Source organism: Nymphaea colorata, chromosome 1 (genome assembly GCF_008831285.2).
Source record: "Nymphaea colorata isolate Beijing-Zhang1983 chromosome 1, ASM883128v2, whole genome shotgun sequence".
Classification (NCBI taxonomy): Eukaryota; Viridiplantae; Streptophyta; class Magnoliopsida; order Nymphaeales; family Nymphaeaceae; genus Nymphaea; species Nymphaea colorata.
In genome coordinates, this window is record NC_045138.2 from 4,347,688 (window position 1) to 4,374,121 (window position 26,434).

General features: G+C 35.7%; 1 protein-coding gene and 1 long non-coding RNA gene across 7 annotated transcripts in view; both read right to left on the bottom strand.

Annotated features, from left to right (window-relative positions):
* Window positions 1-9,070: 9,070 nt before the first annotated feature.
* The window catches only part of LOC116245945 (DNA polymerase delta catalytic subunit), a 92,516-nt gene continuing 75,152 nt past the window's right edge, over window positions 9,071-26,434 (bottom strand). Inside the window, exons 23-30 of one of the 6 annotated variants that reach the window (XR_007572335.1) lie at window positions 12,647-12,819; window positions 12,274-12,345; window positions 10,929-11,003; window positions 10,752-10,841; window positions 10,485-10,645; window positions 9,457-9,490; window positions 9,251-9,338; window positions 9,107-9,173 (exon numbers count right to left, since the gene is read on the bottom strand). Coding sequence is in view for 1 of the 6 variants with exons in the window: in XM_050075666.1 (XP_049931623.1) it covers window positions 9,086-9,173 (88 nt within the window). In the remaining 5 variants the exon portion in view is untranslated. Of the gene's footprint in view, window positions 9,174-9,250; window positions 9,339-9,456; window positions 9,491-10,484; window positions 10,646-10,751; window positions 10,842-10,928; window positions 11,004-12,273; window positions 12,346-12,646; window positions 12,820-26,434 lie in introns of all 6 variants that reach the window. The other 5 variants (XR_007572334.1, XR_007572333.1, XR_007572332.1 and 2 more) reach the window with 5 other exon arrangements.
* LOC116267956 (uncharacterized) lies at window positions 14,092-14,540 on the bottom strand. Its single transcript, XR_007572336.1, has 3 exons — window positions 14,452-14,540; window positions 14,226-14,305; window positions 14,092-14,106 (listed from the first exon to the last, which is right to left on the bottom strand). It is a non-coding gene; the product is annotated as an uncharacterized LOC116267956 (long non-coding RNA).

The following is a 26,434-nucleotide window of genomic DNA, read 5'->3' on the forward strand; positions in this document are numbered from 1 at the left end:
AAAATTGGAAGATTGTTCAAAAGCATTCAGTTTTGTCCCCTGCAACTTGTCCAAAGTCGGTCCAAAATCGTGTAAATGTGCTGCAGTCTTTTATACTGTCAAGATATATCTATCAAACATGTCAAACTGAAAATGCCACAAACGTGTGGAACTGTATGCAATAAATAGATATTATCGTGCATATATATGTTCATGAGGGGAAAAAGTATCCGCTCTTCTCTTGTTAAGCAAATCTGGATCCTGCCCATCATGCGCAGATCCAAGATCAGAAGCCCAACTGTATCAAACTTTTTCATGCTCTATTTGCCCTCCCAATCATTTAACTTTCACTAAAGCTAAAAAGTTCATTCTTGTGGATGCATTTTTCTGCCAAGATCAAAAGCCCAACTGTATAAAACTTTTTCATGCTCTATTTGGCCTCCCAATCATTTAACTTTCACTAAGCTAAAAAGTTCATTCTTGTGGATGCATTTTATTTCAAAAAAGGGAGGGATCGATGATGGAAATTGCTTTGGTTCACCAAAAAAACAAAAACAACCAAGTCTAGAGATAATTGGGTTGACATCTGATCTGGTGCAGATAAAAATGTCAAAGACTTCGGCGTCAGATTCCGGCACTTCTGCACCCAAGAGGTGATAAGGACGTTCTCATAAGAAGCGTGGTCTGCAAGGAGTAGCGTGTTGTTCCTTTTCTTCTTCTACTTTTCTTTTCAGCAGGTAGTCAGCCACTTGTTAGTTTTTCACACTGTTCTTATCTTAAAGAATGAGAAGGAGACTTATCTTATACCTCCATCTGTTCACAGTCGTGGGATTCGTTTTGTGCCATTTGGATTTGGATCCAGCTCTTTATCATTTTTATGATTTATATGACTATTTGTGTATTGTTATAAACACTCATTAAGTATTAGAGCATTTACTGTAACCGTTTCAATTAGGACAATAACATTTATTAATGTTAAACACCACAGCCATTCCATCAATTGGATGTGTGATTTTTAGGCATATGTGAAGACAGTAAGGACAAGAATGGAATAGTTTGGAATTTCCTTCAGTATAGAGGAGTCCTATCAACAATGTAGAGATGTCAATAGATCATATTCAAATGAGATATATGCTTCATATTATTCATTTTTTGGATATTCACATATTAGGATTCGAATTCAGTTTAGGATATAAACAAAGAAAAATTATATCTGAATCCGAATCTGAAATCCAATTTTACAATGCAGAACTGTTTTTTACATTCATATCCAAATTTTGAACTGAATTTGGTGATTTTCAAAATGTAAACTTTTTATATATAAGATATTTATTTAAAGGTAAATTTGATCAGAATCTGAATCTGATCATGTGTGTGTGTGTGTGTATCCAATAGATGTCATGTTTTGAATTTGAATCTGGTCTAATTTCTTAATTGAATATTAAATTTTTTTCCCATATCTCATACTTTCGAAGTTGCTTCGCTCGAATATCCAATCCAAATCGAATATATTGAAATCCCTACTCCAATGGTACTTTTTCAAGTATCTCAAAATCCTTTTTACTGCATGAAACCCAAGAGATTACCTTAGACTTTTGACTTGTAAGATCTATCAATTTAGCAAACTTTTCACAAGGTGGACTCTCCCAATAGGTAGAATTTCAACAAGTTTATGCATGATTTGCCTTCTACCAAAGAACAGATTGATGAGCTGTTTGATTACCTCTTATTTACTCTGGTCTAACTCATTCAAAGTTTCAAATTCATAAACTCTCTTCTTATTTCGACTATGAATCTTAAGACCGACTAAGATTTTATTTGATGAACCTTTGATGTTTAGTGGATACATTTAAACCCATGTTCATTAACAAGTAAATTGAACTTCATTTTTTTATAGTGTAAGAGCGTTGAAAAGCACTTTGAACACTAGCAAGTATATTCAACTTCATCTTTTTCTGGTTTAGGTGCGTTGAAAAGCAACTTCCAGGGAAATGGCAACAAAAGTGCAACGCTAATTGCCAAGAGTTAACTCGCTGCAACAGTTTTGATATAAGCCGCTTATATTTGAGAGGTTTTGGTCAATAAAGTAATGACAATGTGAACACGAACTTCAAAATCTACAAAAACTGGAACAATAATTCATGTGGTTTCAGTTTTCTTCCCTCTTAAAATATGTTGATGTTGGAGCAAGAATATATATATATATATATATATATATATATATATATATATATATATATATATATATATATATATCAAACATGCCAACTGAAAATGTCATCAACGTGCAATTGCACAGCCCAATATGTTGTTGAGGGGAGATATCTGAAGAGGTCGAAGCCCTTCTAACTTTTTCCCCACCTTTGGGTCACTTGAATCGTATTACTTAAAGTGCTTAATGCTTTCCAAAGATTTTACTTCTACAATTGGTAGGTCATATGAAGGAAGCTATATTTTTTTTGGTGGGGGCACTTATTTAATACTTTTAATTTTTTTGAGGCACTTATATGTATAACAATCAAATATATCAAAACATTAACATATATATTAAACTAATTTTGTGAGATTGATGTGGGCAGCATGTTGTGTGGAGACTTAATTGGATAATTGAACACATATAAATAAGAGAGAAACCAGGATTTTTTTCAAGGGCGGGCCAAACAGTCTGACACATCGAGCCAAGAGAAGCGACGGGTCGGGCCAAACTAAAAAAAAATGGACTTTTTCAATATAAAAAAAAATTCTGCACTCACAAGTTACAGTACAGTGAATAACCAGTTTGAGGAAAGATCTTGCTTATATTCATGTGCCTTCTATTTTGGAGAAGTAATGTCTTTAAGGGCAAAGATAAGTGAGGTTTTCATGGGGCCTATGCCCCATAAAGCCTACTTTTTGGAAGCTTAATTCAATAGTTAGATCTGGGTAAACTTAGGTCCAGTTATAAGAGGCAGTCCTTTAAGACCTAAGTCATTGACCCATCATCGCTCATTAAAAATTTGTTAATTATATATTTAGTGTCTCACAAAAAACAAAAATTCTAGCTCTAAATGGCTTTTCTCTTGTTAATATATATATATATATATATATATAAAAAGCTCCAACAGTATAAAACTTTTTTTATGCTCTATTTGGCCTCCCAATTATTTAACTTTCACTAAGCTAAAAACTTTATTCATGGGGATGCATTTTATTTCAAAGAAGAGAGGGATCGGTGATGAAAATAGATTGGGTTCACGAAAAAAAAAAGTCAAAAACTGCGGCGCTGAAGCAACACTTTTTGCATCTAACTGATGAAAAGTGGTCCGCAAGGAGTAGAATGTTGCTTCTATTCTTCTTTTTCCTTTTCTTTTCGGCAGTAGTCAGCCATTTGTTAGCTTTTCACACACATTGATATCTTATCTCAAAGAATGCAAAGGGAAATTTGTGGATAGTCCAGGTTCATCAGGGTACACTTCCATCTGTTCAGAGTCGTGGGGTTTGTTTGTGCCATTTGGATCTGGATCCAGTTCTTTATCATTTGTATGATTTATATGATTATTTTTGTGTATTGTTATAAACACCCATTAAGTATAAGGGCATTTACTGTGACAGTTTCAATTAGGACAATACCATTTGTTAATATTAAACATCACAGCCATCCCCTCATGTGGATGTATGACTTTTAGGCATCTGCGTAGACGGTGAGGCCGAGACTGAAATGGTTTGGAATTTTCTCAAATATATAAATTTTATCAGATGTTAACGAATCAGACAATCCTTAATTGTATCAATTTTTTAGGATATTCACATATTAGAATTCGAACTCATACCTGAGCCCAAAATCTTATTTCACAGTCTGAATCTAATGCAAAACAAATCTTTATATTCATATTTGAATCTGAATCCAAATTTTGAACCGAATTTGGCTATTTTTCGAAATGTAAAAGTATTGGATGTATGATATTTATTTAAAATTAAATTCTACCCAAAATCCGAATCCGATTGAACAATTATATATACGTGAATCGATTGGTTGTCATTTCTTAAATCTGAATCCAATTCAAATTTTTAATCATTTTTTCATATGTGATGCTTTTCAAATGGTTCGATTAGATATTGGATCCAAATTGGATATATTCACATCTCTATAATGATAGTTTTTCAAGTATCTCAAAGTCTTTTTTTACTCATGAAACCCAAGAGATTACCTTAGACTTTCTACTTGTAAGATCTATGAATTTAGTAAAATTTTCACAAGTCGACTATAATGAAATGTAGAATTTCTACAAGTTTTTGCATGATTTGCCTTCTACAAAATGAACAAATTGATGAGCTGTTTGATTACCTCTTATTTTACTCCGATCTAACATATTCAGGATCTCAAATTCATAAGCTTTCTTCTTTACTCAATGAGAATCTTAAATCCGACCTAAGATTTTATTTGATGAACCATTGATTCTAGTGTCGATCTTTGGATACGTTTAGATCCATGAACTTAAGGTCAAAGATACTCGCACACTATGATGCATTTGATGGTACTCTACAAATCCTTTTTCGATTCAAAGCTAATCCAAATATGTTTAGGATTTTCCATGCCAAGCCTGCATGAGTTATTTTGAGTCTTTTTTACATTTTTTAATTAGGACAGTATTTTTTTATTGTTGCATATTGTATTAAATATTTAATTTATTTCGTCAATAACGGTTTTTGATGATCATTTTTTTTAGTTAGTTATTTTTTAAGATTATATTTTATGGTATCTTGTATTTAAATAGTTTTTAACTAGTCTAATTTTGAGCATATTAGGGGCTTTATCATGAGTTAAGTTAATTTTTGTTTTCTTTCCCCTCCTTTCTCTTCCCTTCATTAATTTTTTTTCTTTTTCTTCCCTTCCTTTCCTTTCATTAAATCCTATCCTTTCCAATGCTTTCTTTTCCATTGGTTCAAACGTTTTGAACAGGTGCAAAGGGAAGTTGCGTACGCGATCAAATTTCCTCTCAGCGTATGCCAAAACCACTCTGCTGCCAATGGTTTTGTGTTAAGCGGTTTTGGCCAATTAGAAGAAGTGGTAATGACCCAACCACAAAATATACTTCGAATTACAATATGCAGCTAATTTAGAACGCATAAATCTGTTTCATTCAATTGATGAAAGTTTTAGATGGGGGCCGGGGCTCTGGTTTGTCATAGTAATTGCAAAACAGAGGCTGTAAAATGATCTGCACCATCTTATAAACGTCTGATTCTTTTGAGTTTTCTCCTACTTTCTCTTAATGTCTCAAAGTAGATAGATAGAGATACAGAACTCAATATTTTAAATTCTTTGACACAGATCTAAAGTAATGATAAGACTTTTGTGTTGAGCAGATCTGCAAAGAGAGGTAATTGGGTGTTCTGCACTGCTTAGAACAAGGCACGGTAAAAATGCAGTGGCCAAGTTAGCAAGTTTAGCATGGTTTTCATAATTAAGAAAGAAATATTTATATGCATTAGTCGTTGAGCTTAATTTAGCTAAATTGAACTCAAGATAATGGCCAATTCGAAAGTTTGTGTTTTCTTTTGCAGTTTCAGGACCTGCATCAGGAAAACCAAAGATGTGAAACCCTTTTCTAGTTTTAGGTTCATAATGTTGGTCCTTGATGAATGTTGAAAGTCTCGCTATGTAAAATAATTTCCTGTCCCTGATTCTAAACGATGACTTCGTACCGAAGGATGGAATGTCTATTACTCCAACTGTGCCTATAAAGCGAAGAAGCAAGCTCAGTCAGTTGCGACTCTCAGCTTTCACTCTGCACACTTCTTAGACTTCCGACTCTCAGCTTTCACTCTGCACACTTCTTAGACTTCTGTCACACCAGGCATCACCGCATTACCATGGACAGATTTCAGAACGTAAACAGAGGTTTAGAAGCTCCCCTCCAGTCCAGTCCACCAAAGAGGGGAAAAGTAAAGGCAAACATTTGGAAGAAGCTCAAGGCAGCAGTTTGCGGCAAGAAGGTTCATGCTGCAAAGTATTCTGGGTTGCCATCGTCCTCTTTGAAGGGTAAAAGTTGACAGATATTAAAAGAAAAACTCTCAAATACTATGTCCTTTATTTTTTCTTTTGAATGCATGTCTATATGGAATCTTAGTGAAAATTTGGTGATCCAACAAGAATTGTGTGGCGCGTGCTTCTGTACTGCGGATTCTTGTAGAAAGGGTATGACTCTGTTCAAATCTTAGCAGATCATTGTATACAGTTCTATAGCTTAAGCATAAAATTGGGAAACTGGTCGAGTGAACTTTCTTTAAACGAACTGCCATGGCAAGTTTTGACAGATCAACAGGCTTTTCCGTATCTCATTTATCATCTTCCATTTGAAAGTGACAGGATTTCTTGAGAATAGAGAACAGGGACAAAATGTTGCAAGAATTTTCTCTGTTATCCATCTTTTCTGGAAGAAAACCTATGAAGAAAATTTCCTGGCTTAGAAGGTTGACCATTGGGGTAAAAGGCCAACCTCCCCGTGTAGCTAATGGAGATCTAAGTCATAAGACATATCAAGAAGCAACTCATAGGTTTTGAACTTGCGATGATTCACCGACTTGGCTACCTTAACATAAAACTGCCTCCATCAAAAGACGCGAGTGGTTGAGGAATTTCCTTCCTCTGCAGAAACAGGACAAAAGGAATTATCACAGAAGCAATCGAATCAATCGATGATGAAAGTCCTGAATGTAGTTTGATGCACAGCTGATAGTGGCAAAACTTAGAGACTGTTATTAAGCAGATTGCAGAAAATTTTAGAGTCAGAACATCCTTGCAAGTAAACATGACAAGCTGACTCTGAGAATGAACTTTAAAAGATGGCATCTGTTCTCATTCTCAGACAAAATCTAGTCATTAGATTTTAAAATTGTCCGTGTCTCACTTTCCGAAATGAGGACTTAGTATGTTTATGAACGATTTCTTGAATAATGGAAAAAACAGATGTGTGCCCTCCGGTGATGAAACAGTCCAGGATTTGATGATTCAAACTAAAGGTGGTCTTTGTAAGCTGGCTGCGTCTAATTTGGAGGCGGGATGATAATTATGTGGTTGACAGTGACTCCCTGCTTTTCAGTATCTTTGGTTATAGCTTATCGTCTTCTCACGTGTAACACAATAAGCTGATCGCCAGCAACAATGGATGGAACTGTCACTGCAGCCACCACCGTAGGTTCCCATGAAAGCTTTAGATGCAAGTGGATTCATATATACATATATATATATATATATATATATATATATATATATATGAGAGAGAGATTATAACTCCAAACCTCGTCCAACCATTGATTTTCTAAGAGTCATTCCCTGCCAATTAGGGTTGGAGTAGTAGAAATAGTTAAGTGTTCAAGTAGTAGAAAGCAGTGTTGTCAAGGTCCGCATGAATAAGCCGGATTGGTGGCAAATCAATTCAATACACCTATCCTCACGTGATACACTATTCATTTTAAAATATTTCATGTTTTTTTTTTTTTGTAGATCTTTTCATTTTTGTAATAATATACTTGGCAATTCTTAGCCGTTCAGCTAAATCACATCTTTTACTATTCGTCTTTTACTATTTGTAAAATATTTTAAAACTTTTTGTTTAAAAAATTATTTTGCCAACATTTTTCCTTCATTTGTTTGAATAGATAATATATTTGGTAATTCATAGCCGCCTCGGTTGCAAAATGGTCAACAGTCCACCATCCAGTCTGTCTCCACTCTGTTGGCATAATCTCATAAGAATCTGATTCACCATAGAATTTCTATATTTCCAACCAAGCTAGAATGCCTATATTTACTTTCGGAAAAAAATGATTGTAATAACGTTCAAGGCGCTAAGAGCCGAATGTCAACGATGCCAAGGTGAATATTTGCGCCCTGAATTTTACCATTATTTTGTAAATATGACATTCCCAATAGTGTAATTAATTTTCTATTTCTATTTTTTTTATCATAAACATGATAAAAACACAAGTCTTTCAAATCTTCAATGATGTAAACTGTACTGTTCTCTGACCACGGGCAATCAATGGCGTGTTCTTGAATGGTGACCAGCTTATAGGAAAACGTAAATTTTTTCTTTCATATGTAAACATGTCGAATAAGTTTGAAAATTTTCGAAAAAACGTGTTCAAAAGTTAGGTTGGAACGAACGTAAACTTTGGAATTGCCTAACTTATGGGCGAACAATATATGAAACAAATTCAAACATAAATGTGTTGTTAGTATAGCACCAAAAGTTGGGTACGCTTTTGTAAGATTTTACAGAAAAGCTTCTCCGAGAAGCAACGAAAAGGAGCAATGAATGAAACATTTTAAAAAAATGAACAGGACCACAAGCCTATCTAAAAGCCCTACGGGATAATGCGCATGCTTTGAACTCATTTTAACTCTTTATGCTGGGACTCCAAGCTTCTTATTAATTATTTTATAGTATCTTTCTGGTATTTGATTTGAGAATCATGTCAATTTTAAATTTCTAATGTACTGGATCAACATTCCAATCCTACCTGTAATGCATTTTTGCTGTCCCAGATCCAATACATTTGCAACCCATTCTCTCTCTCTCTCCCTCTCTCTCTGTCACAAGATCGGATGGACATCAGTTATCTGGATTTGTAACAAGAGCAGGAATGCAAAACTTGTGCCCAGTATGATCCATTATTACAAGGCTTTTCAATCAGCTCATGTTCATCCCTTTTCTCGGTACACCATTAGCAGCATTTGCTTCTCCCTCTCTGACCAGCTTGCATGTCAAAGAGGCCTGCTCCACGAAGCAAATGATAAAATAAAGGATCAAAACAGGAACCTGCTTCCTTCATAACTCCAGCTGATCCCTTCAGGAGGTGAGCTTGCCCACCCCAGAAACTAGCTTGAGTTTAGCAGCCAGGGATGCCAACTCTGTGCCAATCTCAGAAAGAGGGACCAGTGCTTATCAACAAACACCCATTTACGCCACAGACTGGCTCCCTGATGCAAACAGCAAAGGCATCAACATGAGATCAACACTACAGTTCAAGTAAATTGATGGTTCCACTTTGACAGCATGAAAGGAACTATTTGCACGAACCTCCTTGGCAGAAAAGTTCCATAAGCAAAAAGATTACCATCTCAAAGCTTCCACCTATGTAATTGCAATTCAGCTTCTGCCAAGTCCTTCTGGGCTTTCTTCCTCCGATAAAATATAGGACAATCACGACTGTGAAAAGGAGATGCCATAATTAGCAATAATGATCATGTTTAGACTTTAGACATACATGAGAAAATGATGCAGACCTTGTACAAAGAACATCTTGGTGTAGAGATCCTTGGCATATTTGACACTCTGTCCATAGTCTACCAAACTGTACCTCTAACTCTCTCACTGCAAAGCCAAAGCCAAATATAAAAGTAAAAAAAAGCTGGAGGTGAACACAAGTCATAGTTCTCTCGCAGTAGGTACCGTTGGAAACTGTTTTACTGTACAGCTCAACTTCTCTTACCTTGCAGTGTATGCAAATTGTTTGCTCTGCATTACTGCCAATATAGAAAAGAGAAAAGGCTCATCAGCTGCATATCAACGCCGCATGAATGGTTGCTATTCAATAGAGTCAACAGAAAACAATACTACAAAGGCAAATCATGAAGACATAATGTCTAAGAAAAAAATTGCCTATAACACTTAAAAAAATTATGTAGATTCAGCCTAAATGCACCAAAGGTATGTGAGAAAATCGCATTCCTGCAACTTCATATGAACATGAGAAACCATGTAATCTACGTCGCATGGCACTTTAGTACGGTCCCCATTCCAGTGTTGCCATAACAACACAGCAAACAGGGTCCTTGGACACACCTCAGTAATTTTTGGATAGAAACCGATCCAAATTGGTTACTTTAACTAGATTTAGCTTGTCTCTAACTCAGTTTTCATTCTGTTTTTGTGAGTTATTGGTCATTAACATGTAGTGTTTGAGGTATTATATATATATATATATATATATATATATATGAGGAGGTGAAATCCTCCAGCCATCCAGATCTTCATCCAATCATGTCCCTCGATGCAATGCATCGAGCAGATGTGCTTAAACACACAGCTTGATGAAGTGCATCAGGCAGTATGCTGTTAGAGGCTGGAGGATTTCTCCGTCCAAACCCAAACAAAGAAATCTAAGAACCCTATACATATATATATATATATATATATATATGCACACACACAAACACACCCCCATACCCACATCTCCGTACGAGTACCCAAACCCCAACCATGTAACTTAGCATGTAATGCTTAACCAACAAAGTTACAGACCAATCAACTCGAAATGCATGTGGTTTGACCTACAACAACATAGAAGAAATTTCATAGCAGGCAAGCTGCTCAAACATCATCATCTCATTATAAGTACCAGTCACTTGTACATCACCACTAAGCAGAATGTCAGACTCTGGTGCTTCATTTCAGGGCAAATTAAAGTGTGCAACATCAAAAATTTATTTGCACTGCAACAAAAAACCAGTCAGCTACCTGATTGGAGTCTTGCAGCCAATACAGCTAAGTTGCTTCTTTGCAAATTTCATTATACCACTATTTGAAGGAGTTGAGATGGAAATAGCTCTTGTGTGACTGCCATGAAGAAGCTCCTCTTCTGCATTCTTCAAAATTGGCTCGAATATTCTCAAGAGAGGCTGCAAGACAAGAATAAAAGGTGCGTGAACTTTTGAGAACAGAGCATGCGAACGCGAGAGAGAGAGAGAGAGAGAGAGAGAGAGAGAGAGAGAGAGAGAGATTGACCTTACTAATTTGATTCTCAAGATAGTATTGATGATCTATAGGAATATTATTCTCCAACACAAATATAGGATCCTCTGATTTTTCATAGGCCTGTTTAGCACCAGAGCAGTGTTCCCAAATGAATCAGATCTTTCACATCTATCAGATAGTTCTCAAGTCCATCAGACTAAAATCTACCTTAGCACCTTTAGCAGCTTTAATAATTACATAAGGAACCCGATCACCAACATTTGGTGCAGTTGCAGCATCTCTCTATCATCAGAACCAAAGTGTCAGATGCAACTAATCATGTCCCCAAAGCACAAAAACAACCAGCATGATTGAACACCTTACCATGGAACCACTATGAAACAAATTGAAAAGTACAGACTATTTACAATCAAATCCCAAGGCTACAATATCAAAGAGATCACTTTTAGATTAGGGTACTCTATCACAACCAATAACTGAATAAAGTAGTTCAGACTATGGTAATCAGGCAAGCCATAAGGCAGTTGCATAAACAACACAAAGTAGCTGCTAGCTTGAAAATTTAAAGTACCAGAAGGACACAGACAGTATAACCCCATGCTGCACGCAAGCAAAAAGGAGGGAGAAAGAGAGTCCATGCGGATTTGGTCAATGGATGCAACAACAATTTCCTTAGCCATTAGGTTTATCAAATCCCTGTCTAGATCCATGAAGGTGTTTGCAATTTATTTAGCTCCAAAAAGATGTATCTCAACTTTCACCCATGCGCTTTTGCCCTTTAACCATTATGGTTTAGGGTTTAGAGCACTTAAGAATAATAAACAGAAATTTCCAGAAAGTGGATTTTTGTTCTGGAAAACTCCTAATTTAATTTGTAAAAGCAAGAAAACGCCCATGATCAAACCATCAATATTTGAACCTAAGTCCATCGAGGTTTCCAGAGTTACTATCAGTGTCCTACAGCTGTAGAACACTAAAAGTTAACATCAGTATTTGCGAAAGAGACTTCAAGATGTTCAATATATTCTGCCCTTAATTTCAATCAAGTAACAAATTCCTCCTGAGATCTTGTTAACTCATCAGAAGAAATTGTTAGGCATGATCCACTAGGTTTCAGTTTACGCAAGAATCAGATAACCATCTTAAGCACGTCATGCCAAAAAATTATTGTACGAACGGCATGACTTGCACTGTGCTAATAAAAAGGAGAAAAAAATACAGCAAAAAGGCTTTGTTCTGAGACTTTGAGACCCATTAGGAAATTGACATAGAAAGGAGACAGATTATTTCACATGAACAAGAAAACCAAAAGATTAAACTAATAACCATAGAATCACCTAACCCCCATGCTCATCACTAGCACCCCTTGTAAGCCTCTTGTTGTTTAATAAAAAACCATAGAGTTGCTAAAATTGTGTGCTGAACTAGATTTAATTTGAAAAGACAAAATTTAAGGAGACATATCTTCTGGGAACATGTGAAAAATGATTGAAAGAAGAAGGTGCTACAGAAGTTTCAACCAAAATTCAGAACATAACTTTTGGTAATTTACCTTGCGCATGCGTTCAGCAAGTTCAACATGTGCAGCCTTCACCGCATAGGCATCTCCAGTTTTTGTCAAGCCCTATTAGCCATCATATTTAACCCCTAAAAACTATTAAATCATCCAGACCAAAAAATTCACACGAGTTTATTGTGACAGCAAATAAAGCATATGATACTGGTTGGCAGTTATTAGTAGCCACCAGCCACACAGGTAATTCACAATTAGCTGTGTCTCAAATTGCCCAGTCTAACAACTGCAGAGGAGAGGATCTCTGAAGTAGAAAACCACCACTAAACCAGAGACACTAGTTCCCGTGCCCATATACCTCATAGTGAGACATAGATTTTAGACGCCAGTTAAAATAAGAAAAAGCACTAACCTTTGTTATCACCAAAAGAGACAAATCCATGCGATTCAATAGAAGATCAGCTATTGTGTTTTTAACATACTTAACAGCAGCTGGAATGTCCCGTTCAATCAGTATTTTATGAAGGCATCCATTCACCAGGTTCTTTACCAGAAGACAGTTGTCTCTTCTAACTGTTTCAATGCCTGCTCCATGCAACTTGGCAAAATTAATAAGGAAAATAGAGGAAAATAGTAAGTCTAAAATATCCAGATCAAACCCACCCTTTGTGTCCATCTTATCATATTTTTCTGGTTTTGTCCACAGAAGTCCTGCATACCTCTTCTTACTGATAAGAAGATATGGATAATACACTTACTTTCTCAAACTCCAGCTTGATGGGCTAATAGTCAACGCAAACACAAAAATGCCATCCATCAAATTTCTATATTGCGATTGTAATATAAACTTGGTATAAGTAATTGACAATATAGTAGAGATGAGGATAATCATTGTGCTTATATAGACCAAGATCCACTTTAAAATAGTTATCTAGTCTCACTTTACACAATTTTATGCTCTTCAAAACACATCAGTTAATTCATAACCAAGGAGTTGTTTATTTATATATATATATATAATTTTCACTGAATTGCAAAGGGACGTCAGTCAAAGTTTTATCCAGTTTTTTGTTATGAAGTACACACAGTTTCCATGCTGGGCACCAAGTTAATCATGGAAAAAAAGGACGTTCAACACAGATAAACTTATGAAGAAATATCTGGGATCCACTCTTCTGAAACAATTAACATTGAAAGCTAAAAGACGAACAAAATTTTTAGACAAAGGTTTTCCTCCTTGAAGAGATAATCAATTTTTCAACAAAATCAGCCCTTCTGGAAAAAGTATTCCCAGGCCAAAATGTAGCTATGTTCAAGTTATGTGAAAACAAAAAGGAAACACATCTATCATGTACTTTTTTGCAATAGAAAGTAAAATTTCTCCTACAGCACCTACAAAGTTAAAAACTGAACCAAGCTGCTGATTAAGCTACCAAGTTTAGCATTAAGGCATCCAATTTCTTAGTTCTTAGTTGGCAAAGAAAATAAAAATATTACTCCATGTAGTAGTTTCAAGATAACCACATACAGAGGGTTATCCAAAATTGATAGAGGAAGTGGAAAATATAACAGGTTCGGGCATTCAGGGTAGTTTTCTTCTGAGTACTTATGAACCCTATAGACCATATCTGTAGGTGGTCAAAGACTCTAAAACAACTCCCTGGGATATCCTGCACTTGGGAACAAGGGGAAAATGAACCTGGTGATACTTCTGTTTTTCACCTCCACCAATAAAAATAGGAAGCTAATGCCATGCATACCTTCGTGAATGTGTCGCTGATATACTCAGCCCTCTCTACCTAATTTCATTGCAGCATCTACAGTTGGTACTCCAAACTGTACCATGACTGAATCGGTGTCTCCATATACAACCTGACATTAAAGGGTTTGTTCCTCAAAAAGTTTCAGATATTTACTTGTACATCTGACTCTAAAAAGAATAACATTTTAGCCAGCATATGTAGCAGTCAAGAAAGCGGAAGAAAAGGTACCTCAGCATTATGCTCATAGCCACCTTTAGTAGTAAATCGTGCCTCAACTAGCTTCTTGGTTTCCTCTATCATCTGACGACCTCTGTGATGTTCAGAACACTATTCCGTGAGGCTAATGAGTTACATCAATGAATGCTTTACACGTCCATTTAATTGCAGAAAATAGACAAATCTTGCACATTCACAAGTAGGACATAGACAGTATGAAATTGATCTCACATATTACCATAGCTGGTCACACTAGAAGATATTTCTAGACAAGGCAGCTGCCCAACAGTAGCTCCAGTAAATCCATAGACAGAGTTTGCACTGACCCAGAATTTCCGGTTTCATAGTGTCAAACAATATGAAGCATTACAAGATCATCAAGACCCTTCTAAAAATTATCTTGCACTATATACATTTAAAATTTTAAAAAAATAAGGAATCTGAAAAAAGGAAATTTCCAAGCAATACCTTTAAAGCCAGCTGGCGACCATCCAACACAGCCCTCTCAAATGGATCTTTGGCTTCCTGAAACATAGTGTAAGATACTGTAAGGGACAAAGAACTAGATTGCCTTGTGAAATTCATTACATAGTACCACATGAACATATGAAAGAAAGACAGCATATGTCAACTATCAAACCTAATATTTCTTTTACTTTGTTCGTTAACAAGATATCTGCAGCCAAGTTTGTGGTTTTCTAAAGATTTCCCTTTGAATGGGGAAACAGCTCCCATGGTTGAGATTTGAGAGCGTTAACAAGATATATGCAAAAAATTCATTTGCCGAAGAAAACAGGAAAATTCGTGTTTCTTTAAAAAAAGGAAAACATGAAAAAGACACAAAAAAAATGCATTCTTCTTGTGTATTTTTTTATGCGTACATGTTTTTTGGAATTCGGTGGCATAACTTCTAATATTTGAAAATCATAATGGCTTTGAAACTTAGTTGTCAGGCGACGCCTAGGCATGGACTAGTCGTCTGTCTACATCCCATGCCAAAGTCCATCACTTAGGCATGGGGGTTGGGTTTGGCATTTAAGCTGGACTAGGCATGCTGGCGCCTATTTGGGTGACTTCCTCTAATACTTTATTTGTTTTGCTTTCCAAGACCTGTTATCCCTTGAGTTTAGTTTAATTTTACTGTAGGGAGTCTGATTGACCCAGTGATTGCAAAATTTATGTTGAAAACAAAGAATTTTTGCTACAAGTAACTCAGAAAATTACAATTTGTGCAGAAATTAGATTGCTTACAATGTATATCATTTACCTGAATTGATTGAGTTAGTAGACAACTTAAGTCAAAGTCATGTAGGCGTCTTTCACAGTCTTCCAAATTTGTTCATATTCAGTTGCCATCTACCATAGGTACAGTTTAAAGAGCACTGATTTCAAAGTAAGTATTATTTTGATTATTTTATGTTTCATGTATGATGTATATTGTTTAGAGCTCAGTTTCAGTTCTCCAATAAGAAGTCTATCATCTGGTTTATTCTTCACTAAGCTTTTTCCTCTCCTGTTTTACAAGTTGATTTTGACTAATCCTAACTTACTAACATGGTAGCTTAACACATAAAACATAAAGCTAACATTTTAGAATTAAAAATAACTAAACAAAATTGCAACAACTTTTGGACACCTTTTTAGGGTAGGCACACCTAGGCAGCGCCTAGCCACCTTGACAACTAAGCTTTAAAGTAAAAAAACGTTAAAAAAAAGGTCGACTTCATCGATCATGCCTGAATCGATTTATTTGGGGAGGAAGGAGCTGGTGCGTTCTTGGGTTTTGGAGAAGACAAGTTATGCCGTGGGAGTTGGAGAAAACAACTTCTGCTCACTCAGTCCATTGAGGTAGGCAACAGATTTCATTCTTGATTTTCTTTCTCCGGTCTTATCCAAAGTTTAAATCTCCTCTTCCCCATCTCTCTTTCTGTTTGTTCTCCTCCCATCTCTCTCGATTTATGTCCATTCTTTTCCTCACCTCTCGGTTTCTGCCATTGCTCTGCTGGGTTTCCAGTTTCCACACAACCAGTGCGTCTCTCAGTCTCTCTCACTCCTTGTTATGTACAGTATTCTTTTCTAGTTTTTAATCTCCCACGTTCTTATGCTGATGGGATACATGTTCAATGGACTGCACACATCGTGTTGAAGCATGTCCATTAATTTTACTGCATATTTTGAACTTCACCGTGATTACTAGGTTTGTCACATGGGTGCTCACCACGCTGCAAATTTTCTGCTACACAAGAAATCAGGTGCACACTGGGTGTGCAATGCTGTTGATAATTGATGGTTATTGTGGGTCAGAAACACAATTACTGGCAAAGAAGCAGATGAAATGTGCTTTATTTTCCTAGTGGGACCAAGAGAACTTTCTAAATTATACAGGAAGGCAGTGTTTAATAGAAAAATGAACTTCAAATTTCTATAATAATTTGCCGGACAAACTTGAAGATGTTCAGGACTACAAAGAAGCTATTGATGAATCAAAGATACAAAGTGAATGGCAGCAACAATTCTAGGTAGCATTTCAAGGTAAGAGGAAAAATGCATGCCTTCAGGCAGTACACTGCAAGCCGCCTCCTTGTCTCTGCGTTCCCGTTTTGAAGATCAGAAATTATTGAGTGGTGAACATCCTCTTTCTGTTTCCAGTGAAAAGTAAAATCATATGCATAGATATTCTCAACCATAAGATGACAAAATGGAAAATTTGAAGTTCAGATGTGTTCACATACTAGAATATGTGTAATTAAATAACTAAATCATGCATATCTTATAACAAAATGTAAACAAAAGAAAAAGAAGTCATTGAATGAATGCCCATCTATGTGTGTGCATTCAAGTGGTATATGGTTGAGAACAATGTTGTAAAAGGTGTGGTGTAATGCCTATCAATTGGGCTGACCTGTACACTATATCATAACGTACTATAAGTCTATAATGTATGGTAAATGTATCATAAAATTGATTTTTTTAATTCATGAAAAACTAAGAAAAAAACAAGAACAATTATGAAAAAAGTGTTCCATATAAAAAATTCATTACACGTAATGACCATGTTACATCATTCATAAGCCAGATATGTTAATAACACATTAAGAAAATAAAATAATATGTTCATAAAAAAATGGTAAACTTTAGAAAAAAAATAAAAATATATGTAAATTTTAAAGTTGAGAAATTGTATATGGAGAAAAAACAAAAAACGCCAAAGCCCTCTTTTCCAAACACGAATGGGTTTTCCACCAGTGATTTTCCTTCAAATCGATGATTAATTTGGCAATTTCTCTCTAAAACCAGGAAAAAAAAACTCCCTCCTAGAGCGCTTAGAAGTGTTAGCAACGGAGGGAAAGAGGCGGTTTTGAAAAAAAAAATGATCAAATGGGGAGTCAAGTCCCTTTTTTAAAAAATTACACCATATCGTAAGGTACCAGTCTATATACCTACATAAAAATGTGTATCGTAGGTGTATCGTACAGATTTTTCCGACCTATATGTTATTATGTATCCGTATCATGTGATATGGATAACACTGGTTGAGAGTACTTAAGCTCAATGGCAAAAAACCAGTTTTCCGGCAAGCCTAGTCAATACGTAAGAAAGACTAAAAAGGAAAATAAAAAGCAAAGCACTTAAGCACATGTATTTATGGCTATAATAATAAAAAAATTTGGAAATCTTGTAAACCATGATAACAAAAGATATGAAACAATTAAAAGAAACGAAAGGAACAAAGAGAAGGAAAATGGCATTCCTATCAAGAAACAGACGAAACCACTGCTAAAAAATATCTGCTCGTGTTTGCACTTTGCACACACCACAAACCTTAGTTGTTAAGGCATGGACTAGCCCACGTCTAGGCGTGAGTCCACACCCGTGGCGCCTAGGCTGGACTAGGTGCTAGCACGCCTAGTCAGGGCAAGGTGAAAAGTCACCTTCCCTTCAAATTAGGTCCTGTAATTTTATTATACATTGTTATACCGTATATACTTATATTATATAAAGGTAGATTATCTGTTCTACAGTTTGTTGTACGTTAATTACATATTCTATATCAACTCATGAAGTGGAAGTTCCAGCCATATGTTAAGTACATATTCTATAAAACCAATGAATTTCTGTATATATCTTATGTTCTCTAAAACATATTTTGTGCAACCGATCCCAGCCTTCTTACCCATGTTAAAACCTAGGTTTATGGTAAAAAGACCACCAGTTTCTCTTGTTTAATGCATGTCTAGTAAAAAGAGAAATACGTGAAGACCTCATTTTTGCAACCTGAATACGGATTTATTTTCTCATTTGTGAGGGTGTTTTGTATTACATGTATATTATATGTTATATGTACAATCTGCTGTAAACTTGTAATGTATATGGTACGTATTGATTTGATATGATTTTTGTTTGAAATGATTCAAATGAAATAGTTTATAAGGTCTATAACTGAAATAGTCTATAAGAAATGCAAACATTGTCCTGTATGTAAATAAGAATGATGTGTTTTCTTTTGTGTATCGAATTAAGGCATCAGTTGGAACAGAACAGCACAGTTTTTCAGTATGTCAACAAGCTGGAAATGTACTGTTAATCTGTCAAGTAAACAAGAACAGAGCAGTCCTTTATGTTTTACTTTTTGGCTTTACTTTCGAAGTATAATCATTCAATTAAAAACAGAACAGAACAATTTTTCAAGTTTTACTTGGAATAGAATCTTACAGTTCAGTCAGTAAGTACATAATTTTATTATGTAATGGTTAACATAACTAAAAAAACAAGAGCCTAGGCGCGCCTATTCTCGCTTAACAGCAAAGCCACAAACACTTTGAAAAGCAAACCAGAAAATCAAATAAAAATTTATTTGTTACAATTGCCATTAAGTTCGACATATAAACTCAACTGTCCCAAATTGAAGAGATTTGAGAAGGAGCAATGGTGGTCAAGAAAATCAAACAAATTGAATATAATGTATCAATGTTGTAAAGCGTAAACTGTCCATGAAATCAGTATGACTTAGACTGATAATTAAATACATAACATAACATATAGTAATGTACAAAACATGAAGTCAAGTTTTGGAGTTTTAAGCCTATAGTTTTGTTGGCTGATTGCAGTTTCCAACCATAGTTCAGGTGGAGGAGCAGAAAAGCAAATATATCTGAAAACTATTGGGAGGAGAATTGGTGGCCTTACTGTGTTTTCTATGTGTTCTGTATTCTTATTTATCCTTTAATCTGTTTTGTTTACGTTGATATACTGGATGTGTTAAATATATTCAACAGAAATTTATATTGGTTCTGTCTTTCCAATATATATATATATATATATATATATATATATATATATATATATATATATATTGTTCTGGAACTTTTCTCTTTACTTGCGAAGGATAAATGTTTTACAGGTTATTTGTTCTTATTCTCCTTACTATTTACATTGTAATAAGTATGTTTTATGTGAACAATGGTTGTAGTTTGTGTCATTACTGTATGAACTAATTCAGATTTAATTTCTGTTTTATTCTTTTAAATTTTAACTACAAAGGTTTAAGTTTATAATTTTTTAAGTTTGCAGTTTGCACACCATATTCTGCTCTGTCAGACTGCTTGTTTCTGTTTTCCCAATTTTTATTTTGTTGCTTATGTGGTTACCTTTTTTTATGTTATCTTATTAGTTTATCATTTATTTATTTTTTCCTATTTTCTAAGATTTTTTAAATTTTTAAAAAATTTGCTGTTGTTCCCATTCTTTTCCCAAAAAAACAAGGTTGCCGTATTATACCCATACAAAATTGCATCATTTAAAAGCCAAAAACGCTATTTGTGGCTATGCTCCAAATATGCACATTGTTTACTACAAGATTTGAATCTTTAAAAAGACTTACAATGAGCTTACCATCTCATCCTGCTATACTTTCATGTTGTAAAAGAAATTGGAGAAGATATCCTCAAATGCACAATATCAAAAGTGGCAAGCATGCAGAGGATTTCGATTTTGTGTATTAATTTCTTCATGTTTGATTTTTTGCAGTAAATTGGATTATGCTCTTATAGTTATTATTCAATTTTCCAATTTTTATGTTGCAATTACATGCGATTGTGGGTCATCCAAATTTTGGGATGTAGATCCAAAAGAATTTCGCTCTGTAGGAGGGAATGACTTCCACATTCTTAATGTGGATTTAGATCCAGTTATTCCTTCTTTTGATGATTATGAGAACATTGAATGCATGGAAGATATTGATGAAACGACAAAAAGGTCATGACTATGATTCTCATGAAGTATGAACTAAGAATAACATTACTTGATTATGTAACAATTTGTTGGTTTTCCATGAAATCATTGATAGAATAATAGCTTGCTAATTGTAAACTGATAATTTTTGTTATTTGTAAACAATTTTTGTATTTCAAAATCGCCGCACCTGAACCCCAAACCTGTGACATAGTGTGTGACCAGTCAACAAACTAGTTATGCAATCAAACCCAGGCATATAATTAATTAGGCCTCCCTAATCCACTCAATGTCAACTACTCCAGTTGACCTGGCCGAGGACTAATTAGAGGTTGAATAGAGTTCATCAGAGTGCATTGTTTTTAGAGATTGAATAGAGTTTATCAGAATGCACCCACTCATATTCACTAAAATCTAAGTGAATCAAGTAGGAATCGCTACCATGATTAAGTCATATTGCGACAAAAAATTGAGCACCTCACTTATTTTGACGCAGAAACACAAAATTTTCAACATAGTTATAAAACACAACATAAGAAATCAATTTCAAAATGATTCCATTGGATTTTTCTCAAAATCAAACCGATTTTCAAATCCAAAAATCTACTCAAGCAAATTTTCATAACCTTGAATAACATTCAAAGAAAAAATCAAAATTTCAATTTTTTCCAATCAAGAAAATTCTCCTAAAACTAGACTTGGACTCTCAATTTCCAATTTTCTAATCCCATTTCAAGATCAAATCCAACCAAATCAAATCAAATCTCTCAAAATACCAAAACTGGATTCAAATATCAAAATATTAAGCCCAAAGATGTTTTCAAAAATTTTGAATTGGTCGAGCTCCAACCATTCCAAACCCAAAATTTCAATCTCAAAGATCTGAATCTCAGAAATTTCAGCTGGAATTCAATCCAATTTTCCCAAATTCAATTTTGGCTTCCAAATTGAATTCAGGTTCCAAGGCTTCCAAGAATTTTCAAGTCACATTTCAAATCCCAAAATCCAAACTATCTTTGAAATTCTAAAGTCTAGCCCAAACTATCAATTTTCAATTCCAAGATCCTAGTTTCAAGAACAAAGCTTCAAATTTACCCAATCTCTAATTTGATTCAAAATCCAATATTCTGATTGTCAATTTCCAATTTTAAATTTTAAACTTTGGGATCAACTCAAGGTTGAATTGCTAAAAATCCATGATTAATTAAAAATTCTTTTTCAAGGATGAACTCCCAATCTTCAAAATTTTGAAATGCAGAAATATTTTCAAACAAATCCAAGTCTTTGCTTAAAATGAAGTTTAAAATCCGAATTCCAATCTTCACACATGGTGCAGAGAAAAAAAAAAACTTGTCAAGCTACAGAAAACTCAGATATTGGATCGATTACCCCTATTTATGGTGGCAGGGGCAGTTCCCTTTCTCTTAAAATCTATTTTCAAGCAAAACTTGATGTTTGCTGCTTCGTGCAAACTTCCCAGCCCACACGGCTGGAAGTGGGGTGCGAACATAAAATCATAGATATGTTCAACCAAAATTTTGTTGTTAAAAAAGGCCAAAATTTTAAACATATTTTTAAGATGTAAAAGTTATGTTTTTTTAACTCATCAATCTTTTATGCATTGCGATCTCTTGAATTTGTTTGCGAATTTTGAAATGGTTTTTATACATTGGGACAGTGAAGAATGGACGAAGAACATACTTGCTTTCAGCCATCGGCTCTGTCTCGATCAGCTTTGTTTTCATCCAATTGTAATAACCAATCAATATAAACTCAGCAGATAGGAGTAAAAATCAATTGCAACCAGGAAAAAGAACACCAAGTCTGATTGCAATCACAAAAGCCATTGGTAGGAGTAACCAAATACAGAAATAGAAATTTATGGAAGAAATGAAGAAAATTATTCCAAAAATTTCACAGGAGAATTGAATCAATGAAGACAACCACAAAGAAATGAAGAGTCTCAAGATGATTGGAGAAGGCAATAAAGAAGGGAAGCCAAAAAACGAAAAATCCACAACTCTCTTCCTTGTCTGGAATTCAACACAAGGAAATCCACCAGCTGAAGGCAAACTTACCAATCCGAATCGCAAGTCGCCCAAGTCAGTTAGGATCATCCCTTTATTGCAAGTCGAAGCCGCCGAGTTAGCTGGGATTGTCAACTAAGTTCGTTTCCTTTTTTTATTGTGCATTGGTTAATACTGAAGTTTGTATTTTTTGAGTTGTGAAATATAGTATACTTTATTACGTATACAAACATACTCATATTATATGTCATTCACTTTTATTTGATGATAAAATCAAATATGAAGTCTCAACAGACTTACCACTTTCATTTATTAATTATTCCAATGATATAACTTAGCCGAGTTGCCGAGCCACTCTCTCTAACCCCATAACCCAGTCTTCAACCAATCCGAGTCTGAGTCATGAGTTTACCAACTATGTGCTCTCCTTTTAGTTCCCACTGAAGGTAAGAGGAAAAAAAATTGGTTTTTAGCTTAGAAAAGGAGCAATGAAAAGTTTGTATCCACCTGGTTGAATTGCTCTTACGGGTATAGGCTGAATTTTTATGAAACAAAAAGAAGCAAAATCTCAAAACCATAAGGGTATTTGGTTAGTTTGCATTTTAATTTATATATACATGATGTGGTAAATGTTTGTTGGTTTGAGCATTTCTTGATATGACAAAAGATCCACATCAATAAATATAGTTCATCAAACTAAGGATCTTAAATCAAACAAATATATGTACAATTGAGATCCTCATTTTACTTCTTGCATTAGCAAAAGACTTGATCTAATTAAGATTGGTGAGAAAGCTCCCATACTAAATCTATGGACCTCAAATCCTGAGGGTCTTCCCCCACATTCACTTCTTTGAAACTCGAGGCACAGGATCGCTGATTTTCCAACGAGTCCAAGTTGAACAAGTCTTCCCCGATTTTATGATCTCCAATCACTGGTATTTAGACCTCAAAAAAAAAAGACAAATTACATGTAAATTTTTACAAAAATTTCTGATGTAAAAAAAAAAAAAAAAATATGTTTGCTGTTGTTAAAGATTTTGAAACTATATTTTGGCCCTTAATGAAAAATTCCTTACTCTACCCTGCTTGTATCTTCAGTGGCAACAAAGAAATAAGGAAAAGACAAATGAGAGAGGAAAAAAAAACACGGTCGATAAAGTCACGTAGAGGGAGAGAGCATGAGAAGCTAAAAGTGAAAAGGCGAGACCATGCGCAGTGGGTACTTAAAAGGGCGTAGTTGATTAAAAGTATGTACCATTGAATAACTTTACCGATATAGATCTGTCTTTTACGTATAGTTTGATCCTTTGGAAACCTTTAACTGTAAATTGTTTCAAGGAATCACTGGAATGGAAACTGTTGTCCCCGTTTTAGTTATGAGGCATGTGTGATCAGGGGTAGAACCAGAAATTTTTTGTCGCAAGGGCCAAACTATAGTTTTAAAATTTTAACATAGGCCAAAATAGAAAATTTCAAATTTTTTATATATATTAAACTACAATTTTTTAGATTTACATATAAATTTTTAAAATCTGAGGGTGGGTCAAGGACCTTGCAGGCCCCTCCTTCCCTCCACCTCTGTGTGTGATGGAATGGAATGAAGATTTAAAAATTTATATATATTACTTCAAATGTAGATGAGTGTTCTCATGTTTGATGAAAAGAAATGGGCTTGGTGTTGGTGCTGGGCGGACATTCACCCAAATCCACGCCCACCACCCCCCCCCCCCCCCCCCCCCGTCACCCCTCAAAACACAAGACCAAGAACATCTTAGCGAAAAAGCCTATGGTTAAGCGAGAAGATATATTCATGCCCATCTGCAAATAGGCAAACAAAAACATGCAGAAATTAGCGTCCATCGTCACGTCCATCGTGTTGGCCATACAACAAGAGTTGCTGACCTGCATCCACTGAAGGAAGGTGTTCATGTACACTGATTCTATCATAACACTTTCTGAAAAGGACCCATCTTAATGAAATGGTTCTGCGCCCTTCAATCGTGGCTCGCATTCTTCGTTTCCAGTCGTTGTTAGTGGATATGATTGTAAGGCGTCCTGAGCTGTTCATCATCTTACCTAACCAAAACTCCAATAGGTGCATTTCAGTAGTATCCCCCCCACTGTGGGCCATTCTACTGACCGACTTGTAACCTCCAGCATCCCTGTCCCACCATACTGCAGCCACCATTAGCCTTGATTTAATTCTACTATGTACAATTTGAAGAGTATGATCATCCTTATGTATTTCTTCTCTTTTACTACAAAAAATACCAGTGGACCACCAAAGTTGGATCAGTTGCCAGTCTTCCTCCTGTGAAAAATTTGCCTCAGCCACCCTCTGACCTATCTTCCAAATCCTATTCGTGATGCTACGAATGGATGGATGCTGCCAATTATCATGGGCAGCTTGGTTGCGAGTCCACCAGAGTTGCCATACTACAATATGGAACATAACATGCCAATACTTACTGATCCATTTATGTGGAAACTTAACCTCGTACCAGTATTTAAGCTCCTCATTAATGTTCCTCCAAGGGGTTCTCCTTCGATTGAATTTACTCACTGCCCAGCTCCACACATTCCTGGCCACTGGGCAGGAAAATAAAATATGATGATTACTCTCTTCCTCAGATTTACAAAGGAAGCATCTATTAACTAAGGGCAGACCCATATGCTTCAAATGGTCAGTAGTCAGCAGCCGATGTTTGGAGGCTAAGTAAACAAACCAATTGGCGCGCGCCGGGACATTAGCATCCCAAACCAGCTTCTTCCAAGTCTCCTTGTTTCCTTTGTTTCTCACCATGTTCCAAACAAGTGAGCTAGTGATTTCTTGGTTAGCATTAGTTTTGAAAACCAGTCTGTCATCCCCGTTAGAGAGATGAGTATCTTTGATATCATTCAGCAAGAAGGAGAAAGAATTCTCATCAATTCTGTAGTCGTTAATGGCATCCATCAGAGAGAGGTGACGGTCGTGCTTGACCTTCTCATAGAGTTCTCCTTGAACTCTATGTAAGAGGATACCATGACTCCAATCATCCACCCAGAATCTGATCATTTTTCCGTTGCCAGCTTTCCAAAAAACGAGATTTTCTATCAGTATCCATCCCCAGCCAAGGCTGACCCATGCCCAAGAACCTTTCCATGGCTTCTTAGCAGACTAGAAGCTCCTAATATTCCTGAGATACCGCATTCGAAACCACAAAGCTAACAAAGAATTGCCCTCTAAACTTTTGCAGCATCTAATAGCCATGAGTGTTGCATTCCACTCCACAAGGGCCCGAAGTCCTACACCACCCTCCTCCTTAGGCTTACACAAATCTTTCCAAGCAATTAGATGGATGGCCCTGGAGGCACTATTGTGAGCCCAAAGGAAGTGCGCCATTGTCCTTTTGATAGTGATCAGAGTTTTTTTTGGCAATCTAAAACCTTGCATCCAGTAGACCCCCAAAATCGCAAGATTATGTTTGACTAGGCACAAGCGCTCTGCAGAGGAGAGGAAATTAGTTTGCCATGCTGTCATTTTTTTTTCAAGTCTACCAATTAGATCAGTACAATGATCTCCTTTATTTTGCCAACAAAAAGAGGCAGACCAAGATACTTGGAGGGAAGCTTATCAGTTTTCCATTCCAATACAGGGGACAGGAGGATGGCTTTGCTATTGCTGACTCCAAACATGAAAATGGATGATTTCCTCCCATTGATCTTGAGGCCTGCGCATCTCTCCAGTTGACCAAGGAAAGAGGCAATTTTGGATAGAGATCTGCGAGTAGCTCTGCAGAAAAGCAATACGTCATCTGCAAAAAGGAGAGAGTGGATGTTAGGCAAAGAGTGCGGCATTTTGGGGAGCTTGATGATTCCCCTATTCAACCGATTTTGAAGGCCACGGCCAAACAACTCCATGACTATTATGAATAGGTAGGGGGAGAGAGGATCTCCCTGTCGAAGTCCCTTTCTGCACTC